The sequence below is a fragment of the Zootoca vivipara genome, chromosome Z2 (assembly GCF_965207765.1).
Source record: "Zootoca vivipara chromosome Z2, rZooViv2.hap1.1, whole genome shotgun sequence".
Taxonomy (NCBI): domain Eukaryota; kingdom Metazoa; phylum Chordata; class Lepidosauria; order Squamata; family Lacertidae; genus Zootoca; species Zootoca vivipara.
Genome location: NC_142585.1, coordinates 4,932,779 through 4,951,720, shown reverse-complemented (window position 1 = coordinate 4,951,720; position 18,942 = coordinate 4,932,779). Strand labels below are relative to the sequence as shown.

General features: G+C 48.4%; 1 protein-coding gene across 2 annotated transcripts in view; it reads right to left on the bottom strand.

Moving 5' to 3' along the window:
- LOC118078628 (H(+)/Cl(-) exchange transporter 5) overlaps positions 1–18,003 on the bottom strand; it is a 47,744-nt gene extending 29,741 nt beyond the window's left edge. Inside the window, exons 1-6 of one of the 2 annotated variants that reach the window (XM_088665239.1) lie at positions 17,930–18,003; positions 16,160–16,317; positions 15,164–15,320; positions 13,960–14,111; positions 13,082–13,181; positions 10,101–10,291 (exon numbers count right to left, since the gene is read on the bottom strand). In XM_088665239.1, the coding sequence (XP_088521365.1) occupies positions 10,101–10,291; positions 13,082–13,181; positions 13,960–14,111; positions 15,164–15,302 (582 nt within the window). In that variant the 5' untranslated portion in view covers positions 15,303–15,320; positions 16,160–16,317; positions 17,930–18,003. The remainder of the gene's footprint in view (positions 1–10,100; positions 10,292–13,081; positions 13,182–13,959; positions 14,112–15,163; positions 15,321–16,159; positions 16,318–17,929) is intronic. The other variant, XM_060270626.2, reaches the window with a different exon arrangement.
- Positions 18,004–18,942: the final 939 nt, after the last annotated feature.

Here is an 18,942-nt window from a genome sequence, read left to right as displayed (position 1 = left end):
CCAAAACATCTGGAGGGCCGAAGTTTGGGGGTGCCTGATCAAGTCTGACTGACAAGGGATTTCAATCATGATTTCTATCGATTGGATTGGAATAAAATTTAATATTCATAATTAATATTTATAATATTATAAAATGTATTATATAAATTTCATATAATATAATATATAACATGATAAAATAAATATTATAAACTAAATCAGGCATCCCCAAACTGCGGCCCTCCAGATGTTTTGGCCTACAACTCCCATGATCCCTAGCTAAGAGGACCAGTGGTCAGGGATGATGGGAATTGTAGTCCAAAACATCTGGAGGGCCGAAGTTTGGGGGTGCCTGCTCAAGGGCCTAATCCAGCACTCTAACCCAGGCACCCCCAAACTATGGCCCTCCAGATGTTTTGGCCTACAACTCCCATGATCCCTAGCTAACAGGACCAGAGGCCGGGGAAGATGGGAATTGTAGTCCAAAACATCTGGAGGGCCGAAGTTTGGGGATGCCTGAACTAAATCAACTCAAATCAAATATGTAATATTAATATTAATATAATAATAAATACATATTGTGAGGGACAGAACTTACAGACAGGTCCCTCCCATCTTAAGCAGCAGCTCATCACCCAGCGGGAGTGCGAGTGGGGAGGGAGATATCTCCAGCGGAGATTCAGGAAGTGGTGACCGAGGCTCAGGCAAGGTAGCGGAGCCCATGCCCAGTGTGGGAAGGGAAGTGGGAGGCAAGGGAAGAAGACCAGTCCCACCGCCCCCGGAACTGAGAAGGAAACGACGGGGGTGGAGATTCAGTATCCCTAGACTTCTTTGCTGGAGGAAAACGCGCGAATCTCCATTCGGAGGTTCTGACCCCTAACTGACAACATGTACATAGTACTGCTCTGCACTGTAAATAATCAGCACTAAATAAAAGAATGAAAAGACAACGCCTGGAGGAGTCGTTACTCTAGAGTAGCCACTACCGCGTCTGTGACAGCAACCTCCAAATCTTTCTGGCTACTTTGGAGTTGCCGCGATGAGTGCGCAGCAGGAGGTGGACCGCTGGCGGCAGGAGGCCGAGAAGGCGCAGCAGGAGTTGCAGAACCTGGCAGCGCAGGCCCAGCAGCAATTGAACGTCGCCAAAGAGGAATCGCGCAGAATGCAGGAGGAGCTACAGAAAGCAGTGGAGCAGGTGAGAGCGAAAGACGAAACTGAGAGGCAGCTGAGGGCCATAGTGGCAGATCTGCAAACCAAATTGGATGCGGAGAAAGCAGCGAGAGGTGGGGGGGCGCCCCAGCCACAGATACTACCAGTGCGGAGGGGGCAAGCCCTAGTGACAAAGTTTAACGGAGACCCCAAAGAGTATCTAGGATTTGAGACTGAAATCAACTATGCACTGGAACTGCATGACGCTGAGTTTCCGGATGATGCGCACAGAGTCTCTTATATCGTGGAACACTTGACGGGGGCCGCAAGAGAATGGGTCAGGCCGTTAATCGCGTTAAAAAATCCATGCATGAAGAATGTAAAATTGTTCTTAGAAGCCTTAAAAGTAATGCATGCTAGCGACAGTGAGATGGAGGCGACTAAGGAGGAGCTTCACAATTTGACGCAGGGGGAAATGACGGTCAGAGAATACTGGGCGAAGTTTACCATGCTGGTTCACAAACTTGGGTGGGATCTGCATAGTGACCCAGTGCAGTCTGCCTTCTACCTGGGTTTGCATGCAGACGTGAAGGATGAACTCTCGAGGGGGCCAAAGCCACAAAACATGGATCAATTGAGTAAAGCAGCATTAGCGGTGGGAGTGAGGCAAGAATCACGGTGGAACGACAAACAGGCGACGCGCGCAGCTCGACCTTGGTTCTCACGCTCGCAGGAGAGGCAGCATCACCAGCCCCCGCTCCAAGCCCCACCCCAAGTCCCGGCCAGGGCCGTCCCAGATCCGGAACCCATGCAAATTGATGGAGCGCGCGCGGGGGCTTTTCAAACCCCAGCGGCGCCACGACGCAAGGAGGGAAGGGGCGGGAACTGCTTCTTCTGCAACTCCCCCAGCCCCCTCATCAGAAGTTGCCCCCACCGCAGGGAATGGCAAGGGAAGGCGGGAACGGTCGTGCCCTCCCCAACTGAGTCAGCGCAAACGCAGGGAAACGAGACAGCCTGGCTGCAGGAGACAAGGGGCAGCAGCCAGGCGCTAGCAACGAATGACAGTCCCAACCCGCCCACCCGTGCACAGCGGAGCACCGCCAGCCCACCCCCCCCCAGAGCAGGGGTGGTTCTAGAAGTGACTCTGACACTACCTAATGGGTACCCCCTGACGGTTTTAGGTCTAATTGACAGCAGAGCGTCTGCCAACTTTTTTTCGAGGGGATTTGCAGAAGCACACCAAATCCAACTTCTGCAGCTGGACTTTCCCCTGCACGCCTCCACCATTGATGGCAGGGAGTTGCTGGGAGGGGCCATCACCCACCAACCCCCCCCATGAGAATGACGGTGGGAAGGCACTCAGAGACGCTAGCATTCAATGTCACCACCATCTCAGACCCCCCCCCCCATCGTGCTGGGAATGAGCTGGCTGGCACGCCACGACCCATCCATCAGTTGGCACCAGAGATGCCTCACGTTTGGGTCTGACTTTTGTCTGGAACACTGCATGCAACGCCAACCAGGGGAGGGGCCGCCGATAGCCACGGTGGCCACCATGCACGTCAAGGGGGGGGAGGCAATCCCCAAACCGTATTGGGACCTGCAGGAGGTCTTTAGCGAAGCAGAGTCCGACCACCTGCCCCCGCACAGGTCGTTTGACTGTCAGATCAACCTGGTGCCAGGGGCCACGCTACCCCCAGCCAAGCTGTACTCCATGTCGGATTAGGAACTGGAGGATCTGCGTGCGTTCATCGACAAGAACCTCAAGAGGGGGTTCATCAGAGAAAGCAAGGCAGCAGGGGGCAGCCCAGTCTTCTGGGTGGACAAAAAGGACACGTCACAGCGCCGCCTGGAGGTGGACTTCAGACGGCTGAACAGTATGACGGAACCGGTGGCCTTCCCAATGCCCAGAGTGGACGATCTGCTGACAGCGGCACGCAGGGGCAAGATCTTTACCAAGCTCAACCTGCGGGGGGCGTACAACTTGATCAGGATACGGGAAGGCGATGAGTGGAAAATCACGATGTTCACGCCTCTGGGTTCTTTTGAATATCTGGTGATGCCCTTTGGTTTGCAAGGGGGCTCAGCTTGCTTCCAGGCCTTCATGCACCACGTCCTGGGGTCCCTCCTCTTCAAGAACTGTTTGGTCTTTTTAGATGACATCCTTATTTACTCCAATGACCCCGTGCAGCATGTGAAGGATGTCAGGGAGGTCTTGCAGCGCCTGAAGGAGCACCACCTGTATGTGAAGCTGGAGAAATGCAGGTTTCACACCAAGGAGGTGGACTTCCTGGGCTACAAGCTGTCCGACAAGGGGCTAGCGATGGACAAGGACAAGGTGCAGGCCATCCTGGACTGGCACAGCCCCAGGACTCGCAAGGATGCCCAACGCCTACTGGGCTTTGCCAACTTCTACAGTAAGTTCATCAAGAATTTCTCCCGCATCACGGCTCCCATCACAGACTGCCTGAGAGGCAAGCAGAAGTTCAGGTGGACACCAGAGGTGCAAGCAGCGTTCGAGGGCCTCAAGAGAGTGTTCGCCTCAGACCAGAACTTGTTCCACGTGGTGCAGGATGCACCCCTGCGCGTCGAGACTGACGCTTCTGACAGAGCTGTAGGCGCGATCCTACTGCAACTGGATGCCAACAGAGAGTGGAGACCCTGTGCCTTTTTCTCCAGGAAGCTGAGCCAGCCCGAGCGCAACTACACGGTTTTCGACAAGGAACGTTTGGCAATACACTCTGCGTTTAAACACTGGAGACACTTCCTGGTGGGCGCAAAGCACCCCATCCAGGTGTGCACGGACCATAAGAACCTGGAGTTCTGGAGAACTGCCAGGGTGCTCAACCAGCGGCAGATACGGTGGGCAGAGTTCTTCTCGCACTTCAACTTCTCCATCCACTACATACCGGGGGAGCAGAACGTCAGGGCGGATGCCCTCTCCCGCAAGCCGGAGTACATGGAGGAGGAGTTGCCACCAGCACCTCGGCACATTTTTCCCCCATCGGCATGGACATGTGCGGCAGCAGTAGTGAGTGAGGCAGAACTCACAGCCCTGACTGCAGGGGATGAGTTCGCCACCCGCATCTTCAGAGAACTACAAGGGGGGAGGGGGCAAGCGAAGGACTTTGAAGAACGTAGGGGGCTACTCTTTTATAAGGGAGCCCTATACCTGCCCACCACCCAGCTCAGAGGTAAGGTCCTCAAGCAGATGCATGACAACCCGACGGCCGGCCACTTTGGTAGGGACAAAACCACGCACTTAGTCATGAGACACTTTTGGTGGCCAGGGGTGAGGGAGGACAGTCAGGATTACGTGAGAGGCTGTGATGCCTGCCAGAGGGCCAAGGTGGTCAGAGCAGCGCCGGCAGGGCTACTGGAACCCCTGCCCACCCCCCACAAGCCGTGGGAGGTCCTCTCCATGGACTTCATCACCGACCTGCCTTCCTCCAGGGGCAAGACGGCAGTGTTGGTGGTGGTGGACCTTTTCACCAAAATGTGCCAATTCATACCTTGTGCGAGGGCTGTCTCGGCGGAAGAGACTGCCAAACTGTTCGTGGACCATGTTTTTCGGTTGCACGGATTGCCCTTGAGGGTTATATCAGATAGGGGGCGCCAATTTGTTTCCAGGTTCTGGTGCAGGCTCATGAACCTCCTGCAGGTGGAGGTCAGCCTCTCCACGGCAAGACACCCACAGACCAACGGACAGGTGGAGCGGGCCAATGCGATTCTTCAGCAGTACCTGAGGTGTTGTGTCAGCCAGCGACAAACAGACTGGGTAGATCGCCTGCCGATGGCGGAGTTTGCCTACAACAATGCAGTGCACGTCTCCACAGGGGTGTCGCCCTTCAAGGCCAACTATGGGCGGGACCTCAGATCGTTCCCGGAGAGGGAATGGGAGGAGGAGGAGGGTCCCGCAGCTGAGGATTGGGCGGAGGAACTGGAGACGGTGCACCAGCAACTCAGAGAACACTTGGAAAGGGCCAAGGCGGGTTCCGGTTTCCGCCTGCAGGAATGGCGGACCTGTTTTCCATCTCTCTGACCTTCGTAAGGAATTTGGCGGTTGCTAGGGGAGTAAATGGCAACCCCCTACCCTCTCCGGGGGTTACGGAGAGGGGCCGCTGGCCCGCGATGCCCCCAGACCCACTCCGACTGTTTTTGGAGTGGGGGGAGCTTGGGCTGAGCACTTACGAGGGCCAGGACTCCCGGACGCTAATCTGCATGGCGGGGATTTCCATGGTTAAAGAAGATAATTAGGCTTAAATCTATGGACATACTTCAGAAGGAGGGGAAGAAGCGCTGTTTACTGCTGAGAAATTTATGCTGCTGAGGGAGAGGAGTCAAAGATTGTACAGCATCTGGAAGAAGGATTGATGGGGACGGAGCGATAAGGGAAGTGAGTTTTTATTTTTTTTCTTCATATTGTTGCCTCGTACCTTCCCGGACGCGATGTCCTGGCTTGTTTGGAGTGAAAGAGAAGCAAAAGACTGTGTGAGTTGAACTTTATAACTGTTGTTACTGAGCATATTTTTTAAAGATGTGGAGTTGCCGATGAGAAAAGCCCCCCCCCCTAGTCGGACGGAAGGAGTTCTGGACGCGTTCGGAGGATTTATGAGCTGTGACGCACTTTAAATTGGAGCAGCGACCTGAAGCTAAGTTCAGCTATAGGGCAAGGAGATCCATTAATTTACCAAGAGTTTATGGTTTGATGTTTGGGTCTCCTGCCTGGAAAAGCTGTAAATTCTATAATGATCGTAAATCTTCATGGCTATGAGAGGAAACGAAAGTGATTTGAGCTTTTTAAGATGGCGCTGCTTCGTGCTGCTTCGACGCAACAGGGAGCTCCATTAAGAAGATTTATGGGGAGGCTGGACTGATTAACTCACACAGGAGAAAGAACATCTGTGAAACTTTGTTTGATATTTATCTCAGCAGCTGGGAAACAATCGGATGAAAGTGGAAAACATCTATGTGACTGTAAGGGGAAGATCTGGATTATTATGAACTTGGAGGACGATTTGAACTTTAGAAAAAAGACGGCAGTGGACAGTTGCGAGGAATTCCCAATTTCTTGAAGCATGGGAACCCAAATAAAAAATTCTTTAGATGATTTGGCATAACATTCGGTTTGATTGATATATATATGTGTATAATTTGAAATATTGAATGTGATATAATTGGTTTTAATTGGAAAATTAATAAAAATATTTTTTTAAAAAAAATGGAAAGGGCCAAGGCGGCGTACAAGGAGGGGGCGGATCGCCATTGGAGACCAGGGGAGGTCATCAGGGTGGGGGACAGGGTGTGGCTGTCCTCAGAGGGGCTTCCAACCAGGGGGAGGTGCAAGAAGTTAGCGCCCAGATGTTTGGGACCCTTTAAGGTCACACAGCAGGTCAATCCGGTGGCTTTCAGGCTGGAGTTACCGGAATCCATGAGGGTACACCCAGTGTTCCATAGGTTGTTGCTGTCGCCCTATAAGGAAAGCACCAGGTTCACCGACAGCAACCAGCCCACAGAGGGTGGGGAGGAACGGGGAGGCGCGCAGCAACTCAATGAGGCCACGGAAATTCTGGATTCCAGGTGGGGGGAAAGAGGGCTGGAGTATCTCCTGGCGTGGGAAGACACTCTGCCGTCCCAAAACGAGTGGGTGCCGGCCACAGAGATACAAGAGGAATTCTTAGTGGAAGAGTTCCACACTCTCTTCCCTCACAAGCCCAAGCCCTGGCAAAGGGACAGGGGAGGGGAGGGGGAGGAACCCTCAGGAGGGGAATCCGAGAGCAGATCCCCATGGAGATGGGAAGCAGGTTTTGAGGAACCAGAAGAGGAAGTATGGTTTTACCAGGAGGCTGGAACGTTGGAGTCAGTAGAGGACTGGGGACAGATTTTCACTCCCACCAGCTCTGACGCCACGGACTTTTTGGGCTTTCCGTCCTCACAGGGAGAAGGGGGGCATTCCCAGGATTGGGGGGAAATTTTCACCCCCACCAGCTCCGATGCCACGGACTTCATTGGTTTCTAGTCGTCCCCGGCTCTCTCTGAGCCCTCAGGGAGGGGGGGAGGGGAGCCTGGAGGGGGGTGGATGTGAGGGACAGAACTTACAGGCAGGTCCCTCCCATCTTAAGCAGCAGCTCATCACCCAGCGGGAGTGCAAGTGGGGAGGGAGATATCTCCAGCGGAGATTCAGGAAGTGGTGACCGAGGCTCAGGCAAGGTAGTGTGGGAAGGGAAGTTGGAGGCAAGGGAAGAAGACCAGTCCCACCGCCCCCGGAACTGAGAAGGAAACGACGGGGGTGGAGATTTAGTATCCCTAGACTTCTTTGCTGGAGGAAAACGCGCGAATCTCCATTCGGAGGTTCTGACCCCTGACAACATGTACATAGTACTGCTCTGCACTGTAAATAATCAGCACTAAATAAAAGAATGAAAAGACAACGCCTGGAGGAGTCGTTACTCTAGAGTAGCCACTACCGCGTCTGTGACACATATTATAAATGCATATTATAATATGTATTTACATATTATAAAATATTATAAGATAAATAAAGTAAAACAAAATTCAATAAAATCCCCCCTCTCTGAAAGTCTATATTAAGACGATGACAGAAAGGCTGACTCTTTCAGTAAAGGAAGGATTTAAATAAAATCTAAAGGGTGAGGGGTTTCCTTTAAAAAAAATTTTAAATTAAAAATAACTTTGTTAGCATAATAATTTACATGAAATATACATAAAAAAACACCCACACATACTTACATATAAATAAACAAATTATTAAAGAAGAAACAATAGCAAATAATAACAAAATCATCACCAATATAACGGAATAATGATAACCAAATAAATAAACCAAAACAAAAATCAGAAAGAAATAACAATACATAAACCTACACCTTAAACTTAAATACATATAAAAAACATAATAAATCATATTTGTCTTCAAACTTAAATTAAATTAAACACAGAACGCATATAAATTTCTCATACATACAAAAAAAAACACACACACAAGGCAAAAAAACTGGGGGAAAAATTAATGACATTTCTACATAGGTTTAAACAATATCAAAAAAATCAAATTGAAAAAACCAATCTCCTAGCGGATGTATAAAAGGCATAAAATAAAAGTGAATAAATGGGAAATAGAGGAGAAAGTATGTACAAAGATACAAGATTGAAGACAGACCAGAGCAGACATCCCCAAACTGCGGCCCTCCAGATGTTTTGGCCTACAACTCCCATGATCCCTAGCTAACAGGACCAGTGGTCTTGGAAGATGGGAAATGTAGTCCAAAACATCTGGAGGGCCGAAGTTTGGGGATGCCTAGACCAAAGCAAAGGGTTGGCTGGAAGTCATCTTTTTAAGGGGGGGGGAAGAGGGTGAATGTAGGACGAGGGGTTCCCGTCATTATTCAATCTAATAGATTGGATCTAAATCAAAGTAAATATGTAAAATTAATATATATAATATTATAAAACATTATAAAGTGTATATTATTAATATAATATATTATGTAATATAATATTATAATGAAAAACATATGATAAAATAACTATTAAATAAAATATTTAAATTAAATTAAATTAAATCCACCCTGCTCTGGAAATTTATTCTTCCGATAACGATACCGTCTATATCAGGCATCCCCAAACTTCGGCCCTCCAGATGTTTTGGACTACAATTCTCATCTTCCCCGGCCACTGGTCCTGTTAGCTAGGGATCATGGGAGTTGTAGGCCAAAACATCTGGAGGGCCGCAGTTTGGGGGTGCCTGGTCTATATTAAGAGCAGTGTTTCCCGACCTTGTGCCTCCAGATGTTTTGGGACTACAACTCCCATCATCCCTAGCTAGCAAGACCAGTGGTCAGGAATGATGGGAATTGTAGTCCGAAAACAGCTGGAGGCACACGGTTGGGAAACACTGACTAAGAGGATGGTAGCAAGGCTGAATCTTCCCATAAAGAAAGGATGGAAACACCGTCTGATGAACGAGGGATTTCCATTACGATAGAAATCACCATTGAAATCCTGATTCAAATCTTTAAATCGGGGATGAAATCGTAGATGAAACCTCAGCAGAAATCGGGATTGGGACCACGATTCGCCATCTTTAAATTGTGAGTGAAATCGTGGTTGGAATCGTGATCCGGATCATGATTTAAATCTTGAAATTTTGGTTGCCCTCCAACGTGTCCAGAGGAGGGCAACCAAAATGGTCAAAGGCCTGGAAACGATGCCTAATGAGGAACGGCTTAGGGAGCTGGGCATGTTTAGCCTGGAGAAGAGAAGGTTGAGGGGTGATATGATAGCCATGTTCAAATATATCAAAGGATGTCATATAGAGGAGGGTGAAAGGTTGTTTTCTGTTGCTCCAGAGAAGCGGACACGGAGCAATGGATTCAAACTTCAAGAAAGAAGATTCCACCTCAACATTAGGAAGAACTTCCTGACAGTAAGAGCTGTTCGACAGTGGGATTTGCTGCCAAGGAGTGTGGTGGAGTCTCCTTCTTTGGAGGTCTTTAAGCAGAGGCTTGAAAGCCATATGTCAAGAATGCTTTGATGGTGTTTCCTGCTTGGCAGGGGGTTGGACTGGATGGCCCTTGTGGTCTCTTCCAACTCTATGATTCTATGAACAATCCTGGATCCGCATGGGCGTACCCGGGATCAAAACTAGGGGGGGGGCAGGCAAGCGATGACGTGGTCCACCTCAACATGAGGAAGAACTTCCTGACAGTAAGAGCTGTTCAGCAGTGGGATTTGCTGCCAAGAAGTGTGGTGGAGTCTCCTCCTTTGGAGGTCTTTAGGCAGAGGCTCGACAAACATATGTCAAGAATGCTTTGGTGGTGTTTCCTGCTTGGCAGGGGGTTGGACTGGATGACCCTTGCGGTCTCTTCCAACTCTATGATTCTATGATTCTATGAAATTGTGATTTCACTTGCGATTCTTTCAGGGGACGTTCGGGGGGGGCAGCCACTCACTCCGTCCTCCTTGCTGGTCAGAAGCTCCGCCCACGTCCGCCACTCCGGACATTTGTCCCGGTCCTGGAAGGTGATATTTCGGGAGTTCCAGCAGCAATGTTCGTGGTTGTACCAAAAGCCGTTGAGGCACACGCCTTCCTTCAGGTCCGTCAGCCAATGGGCGGAAATGTCAATCAAGCCAGCCAAGGCCCCTGTGTATTTTGATTCATTTATTTTTTTAAAAAAAACACCCACATACTGTGTATACACACAAACACACACACACACACACACACACAGAGAGAGCTGACCCGGCCACGCGTTGCTGTGGGTTTTGAGAAATGTTGGAGGGTATGGACCCAGGCAGAAGGGTGGTGTAATAATAATAATAATAATAATAATAATAATAGTGCCGTCGTCCCCCCGGAAATATAAAGAAGTATAGAAATCATAATAACAGTAATAATGGACTTCCCCCCTGAAAATATAAAGTGGTTTAGAAATAATAATAATAATAATAATAATAATAATAATAATAATAATGGATTTTTTTCTTTAAATTTTAAAGCGGTATAGAAATGAAATGAATTATAATAATGAAATGGGGCGTCCCTATTTTCATCGGATAAATGGCCGTGGTAATAATTAAGATAAGATAAGATATGTTTATTGTCATTGTCCCCTTGTGGGAACAACGAAATAGTTGAAAAACACCCTGCAATGAATCATTGCCAATTTTCAATGAAACAATTATCATTTGTTATTTAATAAAATTGCTGCAAATTGTGAAATTATTTTGCATCTTGCCTTTTCCTTTTCCTGTGTCAGACGGGGGGGGAGGGGCGGGAGTTAGATTGTAACGTAGATTCTGTTCTTTATCGTCAATTAGAAGTTGCGGTGAGGCTTTCTAAGTCAACTTAAAAGTGATGCTCATTTTCAGACACTCAGAACAGACAAGCAAATTGACACATTGCATTGTTTGTGCTTAGACAAGAGTCCAATTATTATTATTATTATTATTGTTTCCCTCGAAAATATGAAATGGTATAATAATAAGAGTAGGGTTTTTCCAGCTGTCCGCCCGTCCGGCTTCTTCTGTCAGAGCCTGTTGTTAATAAAGTAGCCCCTTTATTTTATTTTCCTTTCTTTTCTTCAGCCCCTTCAGTCGCCAAGGAAGAAGGCATTTCCCAGCCCTGTATCCTCCTCAGGAGCCCAGGAAGGAGAAGAATTAAGAGGGGGTGTGTGTGTAAAAAAATAAGTAACCAGAGAGAGAAATAGAAATAGGGAGGGCGAAGGAGAAGGGCGGGCTCCCTCGGCTGGGTGAGTGGGCGATGGATCCATAACTCTTGGTTGATGCTCTTGAGGGTGCTCATCAATGGCTCCTCCTCATCCTGGAGAGAAGTGACTAGTGGGAAGAACCACAGGGTTCTGTCTTCGGCCCAGTCTTATTCAACATCTTTATCAATGACTTGGATGATGGGCTTGAGGGCATCCTGAGCAAGTTTGCAGATGACACCAAATTGGGAGTGGTGGCCTAATACCCCAGAGGACAGGATCACACTTCAGAATGACCTCAACAGAAAGTGGAGGAAGGGAGGAGGAAGGAGAGCACGCAGATAGGTCTCCTCTGAGGGTAGGGAGCGGCCGTGTCTGACCCCGGGGGAACGTGCACCTCCTCCTCTCCCCCCCCCCAATATCATAGAGTTGGAAGAGACCACAAGGGCCATCCAGTCCAACCCCCTGCCAAGCAGGAAACACCATCAAAGCATTCTTGACAGTTGCCTGTCAAGCCTCTGCTTAAAGACCTCTAAAGAAGGAGACTCCACCACACTCCTTGGCAGCAAATCCCACTGCCGAACAGCTCTTACTGTCAGGAAGTTCTTCCTAATGTTGAGGTGGAATCTTCTTTCTTGTAGTTTGAATCCATTGCTCCGTGTCCGCTTCTCTGGAGCAGCAGAAAACCAACCTTTCACCCTCCTCTATATGACATCCTTTTATATATTTGAACATGGCTATCATATCACCCCTTAACCTTCTCTTCTCCAGGCTAAACATACCCAGCTCCCTCCCTAAGCCGTTCCTCATAAGGCATCATTTCCAGGCCTTTGGCCATTTTGGTTGCCCTCCTCTGGACACGTTCCAGCTTGTCAGGATCCTTCTTGAACTGTGGTGCCCAGAACTGGACACAGTACTCCAGGTGAGGTCTGACCAGAGCAGAATACAGTGGTACTATTACTTCCCTTGATCTAGACGCTATACTCCTATTGATGCAGCCCAGAATTGCATTGGCTTTTTGAGCTGCTGCGTCACACTGCTGACTCATGTCAAGTTTGTGGTCTACCAGGACTCCTAGATCCTTTTCACATGTACTGCTCTCAAGCCAGCTGTCTCCCATCCTGTATTTCTGCCTTTAATTTTTTTGGCCCAAGTGTAGTACCTTACATTTCTCCTTGTTAAAATTAATCTTCTTTGCTTTGGCCCAGTTGTCTAATCTGTTAAGGTCATTTTGAAGTGTGATCCTGTCCTCTGGGGTATTAGCCACCCCTCCCAATTTGGTATCATCTGCAAACTTGCTCAGGATGCCCTCAAGCCCATCATCCAAGTCATTGATCAAGATGTTGAATAAGACTGGGCCCAAGACAGAACCCTGTGGCACCCCACTAGTCACTACTCTCCAGGATGAAGAGGAGCCATTGATGAGCACCCTTTGGGTTCGGTAAATAGGATGCCTGCAAGGGATTTTATTATTCCGAAACTGAACCCTTCCTCCCATTGTCAGTAAAAAGAGGATGCCGGCAAGGTTGAACCTTTCTGTAAAAAAGAGAAATTGTCATTCTTTTTAAAAAAGCCTTCCTCTGATTGCCAATATCTCCAGGATGAGGAGGAGCCATAATATTATTATTGCCATAATATTATTAGTAGCAATATAATTGGACACTACTAAACAACAACAAATAATATTAATTTTCATTATTCCTCGTTTTGGTTTGTCGTTTTCTCACCTGCCGAGAGTCCAATGAGGAGCATGAGGAGCCACCCCGAAAAGGCGTCGCTGATGCTGTGAAGGAGGGCACAAGTTGACTCTTTGCTCCTGTTGGTGATCTAGGCGAGGGGGAAAAAAGGGATTAGATTGGCTAGTATTGAGAAAAACAGGGGAAATAAAGATTAAAAATAACTGTCCCAAAAAATGGGCTCTTTCTTCTCCCGATTCGAACCCGTTTCCCAAAGCTTGTGGGCAAATAAATGCCGTGGAAGGGGATGTTCCCATGAAAAAAGGATTTTATTCTTCCAAAAAGGAAACTTCCCTCCGATTGTCAATATTAAAAGGAGGCCTGTAAAAAAAAGAAGAAGAAGGATTTAAATCAAGTCTGGCTGATTTAAATCGGGATTTGAATGGGGATTTCAGTAAAAAAACAAAATGAAGAGGATCCCAGCAGGGTTGAATCTTTCCGTAAAAAAAGAAAAGAAAAAAGGATTTAAATCAAGTCTGGTTGATTTAAATTGGGATTCGAACTGGGATTTAAACGAAACATCAATGATAGCAAGGTTGAATCTCTCCGCAAAATAGGGAAAAGACGGGGACCGCAAGCCTGATGGGATTCGAATCTGGATTTCAATTGATTGGAAGAGAGCTAAATCCTGACAGTAAGAGCTGTTAAACAGTGGAATTTGCTGCCAAGGAGTGTAGTGGAGTCTCCTTCTTTGGAGGTCTTTAAGCAGAGGCTGGGCAGCCATCTGTCAGGAATGCTTTGATGGTGTTTCCTGCTCGGCAGGGGGTTGGACTGGATGGCCCTTGGGGTCTCTTCCAACTCTAGGATTCTATGATTCTAAATCCACCTGCCAAGACTCGAACCCCTAGATTCGAACCCAGGAACCTCACCTCGCGGTGCCGGTCTCGATCTCGGGATTTCTCTCGCACCCAGTCGATGGTGTTGAAATCTTCGTACGTCCCGACACCAGGAAGCGGCTCTTCCAGGAAGTCGCGCATCCGGCTTATTTCGTCGAACCCGTTCCCGGCATACGAGGGGACACCTGCGGAGAGGATTTAAAATGTATTCTTCCAAAATATGGTCAATATTAAGAGGATGGTTTTACTTTTAATTTTTTGTAAAGATTTTTTCTTCTAAAAACATTTTGTTTTAAACCAAAAAGAAATCCAATTAAATTTACTGGGTTTTTTTATTTAAAAAAATATATCTGATTTTTTGAATTTAATTTAATTTAATTTAATTATATTTATTTATTTAATCATGGGCTTTTATCCAACCCGGGTCTCTTCTAACACTATGATTAGGAAAAAAAAATTAAATGATTTTTTAATTAATTTTCACATACTGTATATTCACAATACATCACCTCGTGTCCTCTTATTAAATCTGTTGGCTCAGGAGGCAACAGGCCTGGGTTTGAGATCCCACCAGCAGCCCCCTTGCCAGCCGTCCCATTACGGGCCTCGAGTGCGAATGGCGTCGAAGGGGGAAAGTCCCGGGAGAGCAAAGTCGAGAAGGCCGGGTTGACCTTTAAGCAAGGTGAGGAAAATGCCAAAAACATCCGAGGGGAAATCAAGTGTGAAAATTTGCACGGGACTTTTCTTTCTGAGGTTGGGAAATGATTGATGAGGAGTTTAAAAACAAATGTAAAAAAAAACGAGATTAAAAATAAATGTTTCGGGGGAGGGCAGCCCAGAAAAGCCGAAGCCTTTCGTTGGATTCCTGCCTGCATAGAATAATAGGATCGTATGATATTAAAGCTGGAGGAGGGGGTCCAAACATAGCTGCCAAGTTTTCCCTTTTCTTGCGAGGAAGCCTATTCAGCATAAGAGAATTTCCCTTAAAAAAAAAAGGGAGAACTTGGCAGCTATGGGTCCAAAAGGTAATCTAGTCCAACCGCCTGCGATTCAGGAATCGCACCCGGGACCGATCCGAGCTATTTGAAACCTTTGAGGGGGGGGAAGAGTCCGCAGCCTGTAAAAACGACTCTGTAAATTTAGCACCACAAAAAAAAGAAACCTCGTCCTCCGGTTGTCAATATTGAGAGGATGCCAATGAGGCGGATATATATATATATATTATTTCTTTGTTTACCTGGCGTCATTTCCTGGTCCAGAGGTGGCACGTCGCCTGCCAGGGAATAGCTGAGGGTCCCGCCGTCGCTGACCTCCACCAGGTCCTCGTCGCTGGTGCTGCTATGGAAGCTCCCGTGCCGGAAACGGCGGCCCTCCATCGCCCACCAGTCTGGGATCTGCAGCGGGAGAGAAGGAGACGTAGCTGCCAAGTAGCCCGTTTTCCCTGGGAAACCCCCGTTTTTACCTAATTCGCCCGGTGGTCCCCCGTATCACTTCTTCTCCCGTTTTTCTCCGTTATTTTCTCCTGCCGGCGGCCTTTTTTTTCCGATTTGCCCTTCTATGGGCACCAAAAATGGCCGCCGCCGGCTTCAAAAGTCACATCTACGCATGCCCGGAAGTGCATAGACACAACTTCCGGTGGGCGGAGCGACACCGGAAGTTGCGTCGGCGTACTTACTGACATGCGTAGAAGCGACTTTCGAAGCCGGCGGCGGCCATTTTTGGTGCCCATAGAAGGGCAAAGCGACACCGGAAGTTACGTCGATGCAACTTCCGGTGTCACACGGCTGCTGGTCCCGGATTCTGCCGTCCGGGACTTAGAAGGTAAGGAAGGAGAGGAGAGTCTTCCCTATGAGAAGGTTGGAAGGGATACTGGGTGGTCATCCAGCCCAACCCGTGGCCAGGAAGGAATCTGATTGGTGGAGCTGGACATCTAGTCCCACACCCCCTGCTAGGATGAGAGACAGGGAAGGCTTCCAGGGTCATCTAGTGCAACCCACGGCCAGAAAGGAATCTGATTGGAGGAGCTGGCCATCTAGTCCCACCCCCTGCTAGGATGAGAGACAGGGAAGGGTTCCAGGGTCATCTAGTGCAACCCACGGCCAGAAAGGAATCTGATTGGAGGAGCTGGCCATCTAGTCCAACCCTCTGCTAGGGTGAGAGACAGGGACGGGCTCCAGGGTCATCTAGCCCAACCCTGATCCAAATGTGATTGACAGGGGGATTTCTGCCTTGCCCAAGGGTGGACTAGATGCCTCTCAGTGTCTCTGCCGGCTCTCCCTTCCTTGGAGTGTATTTCAGTCGAGATCCCTCCGTGCCAGGAGCTCCTCGTGATGATTGTGCAAGGCACCACCCTTTCTTTCCGCAGAGCCGTTTCTTCTTCCGCTGTGGCATCTGAATTGCGCCCAAAAGCAGAAGTCGGGCTGAACATCAGCTGCTAATGCCTGGCCAGAGGCACCTTGCCCCCCCAGATCTAGCTAAGTTGTTATTGATATTAATATTTACATTAATATTAACATTATTTGAATGCTTGCACCAATAAGAATGCGTGCGCATGCAGTGCCAGAAACACAACTCATGCTCGCCCCTCCCAAAATGCACAAATTGATTGTGCATTTGCAAGGGCGGCCGCAGAACCGGAAACACAAGACAGCTGGCCGAGGCGGGGCAGGAGAAGCTTGCGCTACTTCGCCGCCGACACAGCCTTTCCAATGAAAGCTGGCCCACGTTTGCGTTGCCTCTGAATCTAATTTAAATGTAAATTTAATTTGAATCGGACAACACTCTCTCTCTCTCTCTTGCGAGCATCCGATCTACGGAAGGGACCCTGAGGGTCATCCAGCCCGACCCCCGGCAAGGCAGCAATCACGGCTTGTGATGTTAAATTCTTGATCATAAAAAAGACTGAAAATTCACTCTTCCATAAATGAAACCTTCCTCCAATTGCCCATACTGTATTCAGAGGGTGCCAGCAAGGTTGAAGCTTTCCGTAAAAAAGGATTGAAATCAAATCGATTGAAATCACAATTTAAATTGTTATTTCAATCGATTTGATTTCAATCCACTCAGAGTGCAAGCCGCTGCAATGTCCCCACAAACTTCCCTTCTTCCCTGGGGTAGCAGTGGGGGTCAGAGATGGGGAAGGAGCAATACGAAACTTGGGGGGGTGTCTGGGGGGCAATGGGGAACTGGAAGTCTGGGAGCAAAGATCCGGAGGAAGTCTGAACTGACTGGGAGAATCCGAGATCGGGGAGACGGGACGGTGGAAGAAGACTGGAAGAAATTTAAGATTTATTTGGAGAATGAATATAAAATTAAAAATGGACAATAAGGGAAATGGAAGTACAAAGAGGCTGTAGAAGCAGCTAGATACAGTAAGAAGGGAATAGGTTTATACGTAATAGAATTATTAAGATTTTTAGATCCAAATGCTGGGAACGTGTGTTTAAAATGGATTTAAAATTGTTTTTATAAAAAGTATTTTAGAAGAAGAAATGGTTTAAGAAGAGAGCGCTATATTAGTTACTAATAGAAACGTGGAGGGGGGGAAGGAGGAAGTCGACAGGGAAAGAAATTTATCTGAGAAATGTTAAAGAATTGTTTTTTTCCTTTTTTCTGTTTTTCACTTTTATGTTTTCTTATTTTCTGTATTTTTTCTGTATTTTTTGTTTTTTCCCTGTATTTGATATAAAACCAATAAAAATATACTGTACTAAAAAAACCCCCCACAAATATCCAGAGGGGTGTAAGAGGGGGTTTGGACGGCAGTAGGGAACTGGAGGGGGTCCGTGGGGCAAAATAAATTAAATAAATGATATTAATAGGAAACTGGAGGGGGTTTGGGGGGCAAAAGGGAAGTGGAGGGAGGTCTGGGGGCAACCTAAATTAAATAAATGATATGAATATTGATACTAGTAGGAAACTGGAGGGGTCAGGGGGCAACAAAAATCTAATAAATATTCTTCATATCAATAATAACAGGCAACTGAAGGAGCCTTCGACTCACCTGCGGGATATTCCGGCTTTCCTCAGCGCGCGGGCGCCGCCATCTTGAACTCTCACGTGACGCGGGAGAAGAGCGGGTGGGCGGGGACAGGGCGGGGCTTGTCACAGGAGTAGGAGAGGCGATTGGAGAGCGAGGGCGGTGTAGGGAACAAGGGGGAGCGGTGAGTGGTTGGCTGCTTCTGGAGGGAGGGGCTAGGCATGAGGGGAAGAGATGGCGGTTACGGCGGGAGGGGGAGGGGCCAAAGAAGGGAGGAGCTTCTTTGCAGGAGGAAGCGCTTCAATGAGGCTGGAGAGGCGGGGCCAGAGATGGGGTCAGGGCCAGTGGAGGGGCGGGGCTTCCCTGTGGGAGAGGCGGGGCCAATGAAGGGCGGGGCTTCCTTGCGGGAGGAGGAGCAAACGCTCAACTGTTGCCATAGAAAGGGCAGGAGGGGCGGGGCCAGTGAAGAGGCGGGGCTCCTTTCAGGAATCTCTACTGGTGCGGGGAGCGCTGGAGGGGCGGGGCAGGAGAAGGGGCGGGGCATCTGCGCAGGAGGAGGAGGAGGGGACGGGGGGGTGGCGGCTGTTGCTGGGGGGGGCGTGATTGATTGATTAATTGATTGATTGATAGGTATTCCCCCCTTTTCCTCCCAGGAGCTCTCGGTCCTTCCCTGCTTGGAACCCTTTCCAAGAGAACCCTGCTAGGTAGGCTGTTAGGCCAAGCGAATTCACACCACGTGGTTGTGATCTGTGATGTGTGATCACGTGATTTTGATCTGTGATGGAGTAGAATCATAGAATCAATACATGTGAAAAGGATCTAGGAGTCTTGGTAGACCACAAACTTGACATAAGTCAGCAGTGTGATGCAGCAGCTAAAAAAGCCAATGCAATTCTGGGCTGCATCAATAGGAGTATAGCATTTGATCAAGGGACGTAATAGTACCACTGTATTCTGCTCTGGTCAGACCTCAGCTGAAGTACTGTGTCCAGTTCTGGGCACCACAGTTCAAGAAGGATACTGACAAGCTGGAACGT